This window comes from Oncorhynchus tshawytscha, linkage group LG09, assembly GCF_018296145.1.
Source record: "Oncorhynchus tshawytscha isolate Ot180627B linkage group LG09, Otsh_v2.0, whole genome shotgun sequence".
NCBI classification, from domain to species: Eukaryota; Metazoa; Chordata; class Actinopteri; order Salmoniformes; family Salmonidae; genus Oncorhynchus; species Oncorhynchus tshawytscha.
In genome coordinates, this window is record NC_056437.1 from 69,326,446 (window position 1) to 69,339,145 (window position 12,700).

At 46.3% G+C, this 12,700-nt stretch overlaps 1 protein-coding gene across 4 annotated transcripts in view; it reads left to right on the forward strand.

Annotated features, from left to right (window-relative positions):
• The window catches only part of rarab (retinoic acid receptor, alpha b), a 193,561-nt gene that overhangs the window by 67,467 nt on the left and 113,394 nt on the right, over window positions 1-12,700 (forward strand). For all 4 annotated transcript variants that reach the window (XM_042327316.1, XM_042327317.1, XM_042327318.1 and 1 more), the window contains one exon: window positions 8,019-8,870. In XM_042327316.1, coding sequence (XP_042183250.1) covers window positions 8,684-8,870 — 187 coding nt within the window. In that variant the 5' untranslated portion in view covers window positions 8,019-8,683. The remainder of the gene's footprint in view (window positions 1-8,018; window positions 8,871-12,700) is intronic.

Consider the following 12,700-nt stretch of genomic DNA (forward strand, 5'->3'; position numbering starts at 1 on the left):
TAGGCATTGAGGAGACATGGAGAGCCCTAGGCCACATTACCTTTGGAGCACTAGGCTACATTAGCAGGTAGTAGCAGCTGGCAGCAGGGGTCCTCTCCATCTCACGTGCCACTAAGCCTGACATTCAGAACCATTAGAGGGCTGTACTGTACTGTAGGTGATACCGCGACCAACAGCAGCATTGGCTTGTAGATTATAGTACAGCAACGGAGGAAGTGGGAGGATGATGTACTGCATAGTGGATATTACAGGATAGTAATGGAGGGATATGGAGGAGTGGGTGGTTGACTTACAGGGGGACGTACTGTACAGCAGGATAGGAATAGTGGTGTTAATGTGTCTGCATACATATGCATGAGAGCATCTGTGTGCAGATCCATGTGTATGTACTGTAGGCATGTTGGATTATGGATATATGTGAAAAAGGCTCTGTGTGTGTGTGTGTGTGTGTGTGTGTGAGAGATTGTGTGTTAGCTGTTGACTGTGGCAGTGACTGACAGCCAAGGGTGTGTCTGGCGGTCTGTGAGGGATCATGGGGGGTCAACGTCCTCTAACCTATGACCTCTAACCCCCGTGGCTTCGCCAGTCTCAGGGACAGATGGGGCCTCCCCACTCTCAGGCCCTATGAAGGGCCCCTACATAGTCACCTCATAAATCACTACTAACACTATTGGCCACTTCCTTTACACTGAAGCTTTGTCTATGTCTTTTCCTCCAAATCAGTGGTGGGCAAACTACAGATGATTATTTTGGGTTCAAATACCACTCCAGGCCACACTTGAATGCCTAAAACAAGAGCGAGAGGGAGTTAGTTTTTTGGGAGGGGATAGACAATGGCCCTAAAGAGAGTCCAATCCTTTGCTCTTCTACAGTGGTTCCCAAACCAATGTTCCTATGTATCAGATCTTACAGTTTATCTGTGATCCACCGTTTTGAGAAACCTTTCTACTACGATTGGCACTAGATCAGTCGTTATCGTGTGATATAAGTGACTAGAAAATACCTGGAATCACCATTCCTCTCCATGTCCTCCTTCCTATAGAGGAGTTTTGTGCTGGCCAAACCCCATCGTGCTGGCCAAACCCCATTGTGTGCACACACAGACACGTTACTCAATGCACCATGCTTTAGGGAACACTGCTGACTCATTTCAGTTGACTCTAAAACACTGCTGTCTATGTTTTTTTTTTCCTGACACATCAGCTAATGAGTCCTATCTATGTATGCTGACTGCCATGTGCGTGTGTTAAATCAGTGTGTGTGTGTGTGTGTGTGTGTGTGTGTGTGTTTTTTTGAGTGAGTTTGTACTATTTACATGCCTCAAATGTTTTGTCCATGCGTATACGTTCTATGTATGAGTGTTGAATGTGTTTAGTTGTCTGTGTATACAGACTGTTAATGTTTTGGACTGTGATTTGTGTCTACTTGGATGGTCATATTTGATGTATGTGGGCCTAAAGGAAAATGGTGTTTTTGTGTATGTATGGTGTCTTTGTGTTTGTAATGTGTGCATCGTTTGTGTGGGTATGCATGTTGGTGCACGTGTGTGTGTGGGTATGCATGTTGGTGCACGTGTGTGTGTGTGTGGGTATGCATGTTGGTGCACGTGTGTGTGTGTGGGTATGCATGTTGGTGCACGTGTGTGTGTGTGTGGGTATGCATGTTGGTGCACGTGTGTGTGTGTGTGGGTATGCATGTTGGTGCACGTGTGTGTGTGTGTGGGTATACATGTTGGTGCACGTGTGTGTGTGTGTGTGTTGGTGCACGTGCATGTTGGTGCACGTGTGTGTGTGTGTGGGGTATGCATGTTGGTGCACGTGTGTGTGTGTGTGGGTATGCATGTTGGTGCACGTGTGTGTGTGTGGGGGGTATGCATGTTGGTGCACGTGTGTGTGTGGGTATACATGTTGGTGCACGTGTGTGTGTGTGTGGGTATGCATGTTGGTGCACGTGTGTGTGTGTGGGTATGCATGTTGGTGCACATGTGTGTGTGTGGGGGTATGCATGTTGGTGCACGTGTGTGTGTGTGGGGGTATGCATGTTGGTGCACGTGTGTGTGTACATGGGAGATCTCCAGCACTCACTGGATCTCTGTCCTCACTAGTCAGAGGAAGTGGGTTTACAGCCTACTGTAGATAGAGCGGAGCACTAGCTAAACAGCCTAGCTATCCTGCGATATTAATAACCCACCACTCTGCCTCCACACACAAACACACACACACACACACTTATGCAAGCACACGTACATACACTCTATGACCCCTCTCTTCCAATGGATGACAATTCCAGCCATACGTTTCATAAAGTATAGGCACTTTTGGAAGCCATGTCTATTAGCAATGGTTTATAGATGGACAACGGAGGGTTACAGAGGGAGGGTAGAAGAGATGCTGCAGAGTGAGTCAGATTTGCACCAGCTATATACACTGAACAAAATAATAAATGCAACATGTAAAGTGTTGGTCCCATGTTTCATGAGCTGAAATAAAAGATCCCAGAAATGTTCCATATGCACTTAAAGCTTATTTCTCTCAAATTTTGTGCAACAATCTGATAATCCATCCACCTGACAGGTGTGGTATATCAAGAAGCTGATTAAAGAGCATGATCATTACACAGGTGCACCTTGTGCTGTGGACAATAAAAGGCCACTCTAAAATGTGCAGTTTTGTCACACAATACAATCCCACAGATGCCTCAAGTTGAGGGAGCATGCAATAGGCATGCTAACTGCATCAATGTCCACCAAAGATGTTGCCAGAGAATTGAATGTTCATTTCTCTATCATAAACCGCCTCCAATATCGTTTTAGAGAATTTGGTGCTCTATGGCAGGCATAAACTACGGACAAAGAACACAATTGCAATTTATTGATGGCAATTTGTATGCCCAGAGATACCATGACGAGATCCTGAGGTCCATTGTTGCGCCATTCATCCACTGCCATCACCTCCATGAGCATGATAATACACAAGGATCTGTACATGATTCCTGGAAGCTGAAAATGTCCCAGTTCTTCCATGGCCTGCATACTCACCAGACATATCACCCATTGAGCATGTTTGGGATGCTCTGGATCGATATGTACGACAGCGTGTTCCACTTCCCGCCAATATCCAGCAACTTCGCACAGCCATTGAAGAGGAGTGAAGCAGCCTGATCAACTCTATGGGAAGATGTGTTGCGCTGCATGAAGCAAGTGGTGGTCAGACCAGATACTGAGTGGTTTTCTGATCCATACCTCTACCTATTTTTTAAGGTATCTGTGACCAACAGATTTCCAGTCATGTGAAATCCATAGATTAGGTTCTAATTCATTCATTTCAATTGACTGATTTCCTTATATGGGTCTCGTTTATTTATAAATAGCGGGTCAGGTGGGAAATTCACGGATCTATTTCCCAACTTTTTGGACCCGTGAAGACCTCTACTCTGAGTTCATTTTTTATTTATTTTTTATTTAACAGTGGGTTAACTGCCTCGTTCAGGGGCAGAATGACAGATTTTTACCTTGTCAGCTCTGGGATTCGATCCGGCAACCTTTCGGTTACTGGCCCAACGCGCTAACCACTAGGCTAGGGCCACTGCCCCTAATGGATGTGAGTTAGTGAGTCACTACGGAATTCTGACTGGCTGTGAGTTAATGCTCACTGATAACTGTAGCGGCTACTATTAGTGGTGATGAGTGTGTCATACTGGGTATTAGTTACCTATTTCTGCAGGGTCCTGTCAATCCCCCCACCCCCCCTTACTGTCCTGATGCTGAGTTCTATAACCCCAGAACTTTCCTGTTCATCCAGATAAAAATTTGTAGGCTGCAGAAATCATAAATAAATTCCTTCCTTAGCTTCTCATCTGACTCTGCGTGGGTGTAACCTGCTGCTCAGCACTCACGAGACAGTTGCCTGCATAGTGCACATAGCTGATAACAACCACATCACCACATTTTGGCAATGAAGGCAGCCCACTTACCCAGAGTCGGATGAATTTATGGACATGGACAGAACTCTCTGTGTGCATCTGAGGAAAGTAGTGACTGGCTCCAACTGGAGCGAGGCGCGAGAGTGCGCCGATGGGAGGGGGGGATTTATTTATATTAAGTAAACTATCTTGGGCCTGCTGTCAGTTCCTGTGGAATGTCGATCCTGTCCTGTCCCGAATTTGACTCTAGAACTTCATCCCCATTCCTGCCTGAATCCAGCTGGCCCTGCTAGACCTGCAGCGGTCCTGTTCCTGTGTCAATCTCTAGTGTCAGTGGTTTGCATATACAGTGGGGTCTGAAGTGATTGACACCCTTGATAAAGATGAGCAGAAATGACTGTATGAAAATAAAGTTTTAAATACTCAGCTGTATCGTCTACTCAAAGAAACAAATCCTACTTTTTGTCCCCCTGAAAGATAAGGGTCAAAATTATCGACACCCCTATTTTAAATACCTTTCAAATACCTCCCCTTGCGTGGATAACGACACTGAGCCTTTTTCTAAAAATGTCTTCTGAGTTGGAGAACACGTTGGGAGGGATCTTAGACCATTCATCCAAACAGAATCCTTTCAGATCCTTTGGACTTCTCAATTCAAACCAATTCAATTGGTTTCAAATTCAAACCGATTCAAGGTTGACAGCAAGTGGATCTTCCAGCAAGACGACAACCCCAAAAACACACGTCAAAATCCACAAAGAAATTGTTCAATGGTCACAAAATCCACATTTTGCGTTGGCCATCTCCGGTCTCTGGAATTGATACCAAATTGAAAACCTGTGGATTGAATTGAAGAGGGCCGTCCATACGCGCAGAATCTATAAGGATTTTGTATGGAGGAATGGCCTAGAGATCCCACCCAACGTGTTCTCCAACGCAGTGTCCTTTATCCCAGCAAGGTGAGATATTGAAAGGTTTTGAAAACAGGGGTGTCAATAATTTTGACCACTACCTTTTTTGAGAAAAACTGTATTACTTGTTAAGCAAAATCTCTTTTCTTTGAGCAATTGTTTGTATAAAATTTCATTTTCTAATTTTATTGAGCGTACAATATAGCTCAGTATTTGAATGATTTGATACATATTTGCTCATCTTTATCAAGTGTGTCACCCGACTGTATGTGTGAGTATGTACCTGCCCGCGCAGGTGTCTGGGTCAACACACACATGCGTGTTCATGGTGTGTTGTCAAACATGTACATTCATGTTATATGAGCGAGTTAGATACATATTCGACATGTGCACATCCAGTATTTAATTTTCCGTTTATTTCCCGATAATTCTACATATTAGCAGGAATATCCTTGAGTCTCCACCAATTCGTCGACACCCAGTGGGTGATTTAATACTCACGCACAATGTTCGTTATGGTGTGTCTTGTCCTTAAGACCTCCACTATACTCCATTTTCCATTTTATTCTGCACCCGCTGTTCCATGTTGTCTCTCCTCTCCTCTCCTCTGTGAAGTAACTGACATACTGATCAAAGGGTTTGGTCGCAGCATGTAATATATGCCCACAAATATATTCATACTGGTAGATCAAGTAGTTTGTCAAGGATGTACAGACACACTCTCTTCTCTTTTCTCGCCTCTTCTCTTCTTCTCTCTTCTTCCCTTCTCTTTTCTCTCCTCTTCTCTTCTCTCTTCTCCTCTTCTCTCTTCTCTCCTCTTCTATTTTCTTCTCTTTTCTCTCCTTTTCTTTTCTTCTCTCTCCTCTTTTCTCTCCTCTTTTCTCTCTCTTTCCTCTCTCTTCTCTTTTCTATCTTGTCTTCCCTTCTCTTTTCTCCTCTCTTCTTTTCTTCTCTTCTCTTTTCCTACTACTGTCAGGTTCATGCATACTGATGCAGCCAGTGTTGGTCACATACTGTAGATGTATAGAGATGCATATATTTATGAACTCCCACTTCTTTATGTATACACTGGCTTATGCCTCTTGTGTGGCCACGCCTTTTCCTCTCAATATAGCCGTCTGTTTCTCTCTCTCTCTCCTCTCAATATAGCTGTCTCTGTTTCTCTCTCTCTCAATATAGCTGTCTCTGTTTCTCTCTCTCTCTCCTCTCTCAATATAGCTGTCTCTGTTCTCTCTCTCTCTCTCTTTCTCCTCTCTCAATATAACTGCCTCTGTTTCTCTCTTTCTCCTCTCTTACACACTGATAGAAATACACTGACACACACACACACACACACACACACACACACACACACTGATGCACTGGTATACACACATGCCCATGATTAAATGAACGAGTGCATGGCTATGTAAAGGGGACCTATGGGGTTTAACCTACTTAGTCGGGTGTTTCAATAATGTATGAGCGAGATTGAAAGCGGCGAGCACAACAAGGTATCTTCATCCGCTTCCTCTCGCTTTGATCTAGCCCTCCTCCCCCGCTCCCTGTCTCTCTTTCCCCCTTTCTCGCCATCACTCTCTCTCCCTCTGTATCCTTTGAACGTGTTCTACCCAGTGCATTGTGCTAAAGCTCAGGGTAATTCCCAGGTGGGATCTATGAGCGGCAAGCGGGATGTAGCCATTTTTGATGTATGGTATTCCTTCTCAGGGAAGGACGAATGGTTGGGTTGGTATATGGATGGATGAATGGATATTTGAATAATTTGAGCATGAGAGTCGTGTATATACCTAATACAGGAGCTGCTGGAAAGTAATACGTGGTCTGAATTAACTGCATCTTGTTCCGTTTTCCTGTTCTGTTCCTATAAGGGTACTTCGTCATGTTTCTGTTCCTATAAGGGTACTTCGTCATGTTTCTGTTCCTATAAGGGTACTTTGTCATGTTTCTGTTCCTATAAGGGTACTTCGTCATGTTTCTGTTCCTATAAGGGTACTTCGTCATGTTTCTGTTCCTATAAGGGTACTTTGTCATGTTTTGATAGTAGTGCTCTGGTGCACTTATCACAGCAGTCTTGTTTTTATCCCAGACCTTCACCAAGTCTCTCTAAAAGGCCTTTTCATCCCCCTCCTCCCCCGTCAAACACAAACATGTCTGAAAACCCAGTGGTGTTTGGCTGTTTTACGATTGGGGCCCAGAGCCCTGTGCCTGCCCGTGTGTGTGTGTGTGTGTGTGTGTGGGGGGCTGACTTCACAAAGGGGGGGGGTCTGATGCTGGTGCAACACTTTGCAGGAGATCACACACACGCATGCGCGCACACTCACACTCACGCACACTCCTGTCGGCGGCAGGAGCAGCACTTTGCAGGAGATCTATAAAGGTCCCGGCAGTTAAAAACGAGGCCCCTGACCCTGTAAAAAAACGGGCCCTTGTGCACCCAACGCCCCCTTGCCGGGGCCAGGGCAGAACAAATGCCTCTCAGACAGCTGCAGACAGACATGATAGACCGGGAGGGAGAAAAAGACACTCGAATGATGTTTTCAACTTTCAGACAGCTCCAATCCAGACTCCAAAGAACAGTAAACGCTTCCCTTCTTTGACATGTCAATGCCAGATGGGTGAAAGAGATGGAAGCAAAGCTGTCAGTGGTAGTGGATGGTGATACAGACATGTATTATAGCTAGTTGCTACAGTGTGTAGCAAAGCGAGAGGTTTTTAGATTTATATAAGGCATGTTGTACAACATCAGCATTGAAAGGCAGAACTAGGTTACTCTTCCCTCCCTCCCGTCTCGCTTGGCAGGTTGCATAAGCTCATCACCATCTCCTGTTTATTTTGAGGAGGGGAGAGAGAGAGGTTCAGATGGACTCCATTAATGAGCCTCAGCATCTCTGATGATGATTCACCCCGCAAGGGCAGGAGGGAGGCCGGGGTGGGGGGAGAGAGAAGAGGAGCCGTCCTCCTAGTTGAAAACATTCGCTTTAACAAGATCGCTAGAGAGGAACCCGGGCTCTGTTTTCCCACGCTGTCTACATAGAGATGAACCCGGGCAAAAATCAACGCCACCCCACTGAATATGCATTTGAACCCCTGTCTCTCTGTCTCTGAATGTGCAGCAGTGAGTGAATCTCTATCTAACTCTTGTCTCTTTCTCTCGCTGTCTGTCTGTCTGTCTGTCTGTTTCTGAAGGAAAGAAGATTGCCATTCTGCCACAGGTGTGTTGCCGAGACTGAAAGTGAGTCACCGCGGCGATAGCGGTTGACCTGGGGCGCAAGACATGTTACAGTGACAACTAAAACCAGCCATCGTCATAACAATCATCCTCCTCCTCCTCCGCCGCTCCGTCATGTTGTGTGAGCTCTGCTGAGTCACTGGAGAGAGAAAAGCTGTTCTCATCCAATCCCCCCCCCCAAGGCCTGAGAAGTCTATCCAATCCTGAACGAGGGATCTGGAGTCCATTGATGCCAGATGATTCTGCCTAGCGACCTCCCTTAGTATATTATGTAATTGGTGTTTCATTCAAGATATAAAAGCTTAGTGGCCTACTCTACCTCTAGGACACTCCTCATATCAAGGCAGAGGACCAGCCTTTGGAAGAAAATAGCCCATATGCCCCTGGATTCAAGGTTTCTCTGAAGCATCCACTGGGAACATCGACGTAACCTAACGGCTCCATTTCACACACCTACACGAATACACGCACACGTCGTTGTTGTCCACCGTCACCCACCACCACTTCTTAATTCATTGGATTACGTCGTCATCGGTGGGTGAGGTTAGGGATGTAGAACGCCGTCACCACGGATACCTACAGGAGACTCTTTGGACTCGGCTCAAGGTCCGCCGAGCAGAACATGGCGGGCAAGGGTAAGCCCTGCCACCCCCCGGGGGGGGCAGGGAGTGCAGGGGGCCCCACTGTCTCTGTAGGGGGATTCCCCATGCCTCACTACTCCTACTTCTTCCCCCACATGCTGGGGGGGCTGTCCCCACCCACCCTGTCCGGACTGCCCATCAGTGGATACAGCACCCCATCGCCAGCCAGTAAGTACCCAATCACACTGCAGTATTCTGTTGTTGGTGTATGTGGTTGATTAGGAGGTTATCAGGTACTGCTGAATGGCTGAACATTTTTTGTTGTGCTTGGTTGGTTGACTGGTGCACAGACTGACTTGATCCATCCTATATTTGTACCAAAATCAGCATTTGAAGTTTGACATAAAGTTGGATCAATTCAGGAAAAACGCAGGAGGTTAAACATGAGCTGCACAAGTTTTAACAGGGTTGTTGTGCTGTGCACTCTGAATAATTTCCAGCATCTCCTGTGTTACGTATATATGGCTGTCATGCTAAATGACTTAACCAGATCAAAGTGGAGTGGAGTCTGTATAGAACTGGATTCCACATTAGAGGGATTGGATGGTGTGGAACATAGCCTTGACTAGTTGCTCCTGGCGATCTGGATCCTTGCCAGTTGTCATGCGGCGATGTGTCGAACTGAGCGAGCGGGTTGGTCTGATCTAAATGAGGCAGCTTTGAATAACCAATGGAATGTTCCTGGGCAAAATGCCGTGTGTGTGTGTGTGTGTCCTCACTTGAACTGGCAGGTGGGCGCTCTCTCCGGGTCTGTGTGTGTTTTCATGCGTCGGTGTGTGTCTGTCTGTGCATGTGATTTGTGAAGAGCGACAATAAGGGGTGCTTGCTCCGACTGTAGCAGCTAGCAGTTGTAGCTTACCTGGAGTAAGGAAATATTGACAGGTAGGAGGATGTCATATGGGACCACCCATCCATTCCACAAACAATATTTGATTAAATCAATTATCAAATCAAATTGTATTTGTCACATGCGCAGAATACAACAGGTGTAGACCTTACAGTGAAATGTTTACTCACAAGCCCTTAACCAGAAATGCAGTTTTTAGAAAAATAACCTCCAAAAATTAACAACTAATTAAAGAGCAGCAGTAAAATATCAATAGCGAGGCTATATGCAGGGGGTACCAGTACAGAGTCGACGTGTGGGGGTACCGGTTAGTTGAGGTTATTGAGGTAATATGTACATAGAGGGACAGTTATTAAAGTGACAATGCATAGATAATAACAGAGAGTAGCAGCAGTTTAAGGGGGGCAAATGTAAATATTCTGGGTAGACATTTGATTAGATGTTCAGGAGTCTTATGGCTTGGTGGTAGAAGCTGTTTAGAAGCCTCTTGGTCCTAGACTTGGAGCTCCGATACCGCTTGCCGTGCGGTAGCAGAGAGAACAGTCTATGACTAAGGTGGCTGGAGTCTGACAATTTTTAGGACCTTCCAGGACCTCTATACCAGGCGGTATCAGAGGATGGCAGGAAGCTTGGCCCCAGTGATGTACTGCGCCGTACGCACTACCCTCTCTAGTGCCTTGTGGTCGGAGGCCGAGGAGTTGCCAACCCGTCAGGATGCTCTCGATGGTGCAGCTGTAAAACCTTTTGAGGATCTGAGGACAATGCCAAATCTTTTCATCTCATGAGGTGGAATAGGTTTTGTTGCCCTCTTCACAACTGTCTTTGTGTGGTTGGACCATGTTAGTTTGTTGGTGATGTGGACACCAAGGACACTGACACATTACCCATTCTACCAATTAACTGTCCAATCATAGCCAAGATTACATCCGCTCTGTCCCAGCATGCCTTGCTGGGTGACATTCTGGCCCCATCACCACTCCTCTCCCTCTCCTCCCTCTCATCCCATGTCTGTATGGGAAAAAAAACGCAAAGCAGCTCTGTCCCTCCACCCACCATGTCTCCCCATCGTGGCTTCCATTCAGTCGGGAGGCTACTACAGACAGACAGACAGAGAGACAGAGAGAGGGGAGCCTGGAGTACAACAGCCTGTCAGAGCAGAGGGGCTCCCTGCCTCCGTGTGTGTGCGCGGAGACGGGAGTATGTTCTTCTGTCTGCCTGGCTGGCTGTTGAGCATGCTCCTCTCTTGGTGCTGAGAGACTAATCCACAGCTCCTGCATAGTGTTAGCTGACAAACAGCCCTCCCTCGCCACCATGGGGCTAATTATTACACAGCCCCCCTCCACGCTCGGAGATGGCCTGGGGGAGCTGTCATGCAAGACGGGGGCTCACCGGAGATGAGAGGAGCTGGCAGGGGATGGAAGGGGGGGGCTGCGACATACACAGCCCGCATGCTGTGTTTGAGGAAGCACTGAGGGGGGAGAGGGTGGTGAGAAGCAGCATGGCGTATCCTACATAGAGATGTGCGTTATCATTATCATTTGAAGACGTAGCATGAGGCAAAGGTGTGTGTGTGTGTGTGGAGAAGATGGAGTATGTTTTTCCCCTCTTGTCTCTTTTTGACATGTTGTTGAAAAGACCCGGTCACTCAAAGCCTCTTTACTCTGTCCATAGAAAGTTTGTTCCACATGCTAAATGTATTTCCCATAAGTATGCCACCTCAAGGACATATCACAGATTCACACCCTCTGCATAAACCACACCTAAAACGTATTACTCAAGAATATGTGAAATTGTGGATGTGAGCCTGTTGTTCGGACCTCTGGCAGTCTCTATGGGGGTGCCACAGGGTTCAATTCTCAGGCCGACTCTTTTCTCTGTATATATCATTGATGTCGCTCTTGCTGCTGGTGATTCTCTGATCCACCTCTACGCAGACGACACCATTCTGTATACTTCTAGCCTTTCTTTGGACACTGCGTTAACAAACCTCCAAATGAGCTTTAACGTCATACAACACTCTTTCCGTGGCCTCCAACTGCTCTTAAATGCTAGTAAAACTAAATGCATGCTCTTCAACCGATTGCTGACCGCACCCGTCCGCCGAACTAGCATCACTACTCTGGACGGTTCTGACCTAGATATGTGGACAACTACAAATACCTCGGCGTCTGTCTCGACTGTAAACTCTCCTTCCAGACTATTAAGCATCTCCAATCCAAAATTAAATCTCGAATCGGCTTCCCATTTCCTCCTTCAATCATGCCGCCAAACATACCCTCGTAAAACCGACTATCCTACCGATCCTTGACTTTGGCGATGTCATTTACAAAATAGCCTCCAACACTCTACTCTGCAAACTGGATGTAGTCTATCACAGTGCCATCCGTTTTATCACCAAAGCCCCATGTACTACCCACCACTGCAACCTGTATGCCCTCGCTGGCCGGCCCTCACTACATATCCGTCGCCCAACCTACTGGCTCCAGGTCATCTATGAGTCTTTACTAGGTAAAGTCCCGCCTTATCTCAGCTCACTGGTCACCACAGCAACACCCACCCGTTGCATGCGCTCCAGCAGGTACATTGCACTGGTCGTCCCCAAAGCCAACACTTCCTTTGGCCGCCTTTCCTTCCAGTTCTCTGCTGCGAATGACTGGAACGAATTGCAAAAATCTCTGAAGCTGGAGTCCTATATCTCCCTCTCTAACTTTAAGCATCAGCTGTCTGAGCAGCTTACCGATCACTGTATCTGTACACAGCCAATCTGTAAATAGCCCACCCAACTACCTCATCCCCATAGTTATTACTTACCGGGGTGCAAAATAGCAAGAGGGTATCTCTACTTGCACATCATCATCTGCACATCTATCACTCCAGTGTTAATGCTAAATTGTAATTATTTTCGCCTCTATGGCCTATTTATTGCCTTACCTCCCTACTCTTCTACATTTGCACACACTCTACATAAATAGAACAATCTTTCTTTTCTTTAATTGACTGTATGTTTGTTTATGTGTAACTCTGTGTTGTTTTTGTCGCGCTGCTTTGCTTTATCTTGGCGAGGTCGCAATTGTAAATGAGAACTTGTTCTCAACTGGCCTACCTGGTTAAATAAAAGGTGACATAAAACACGTTTATTTTTTAAATGTGC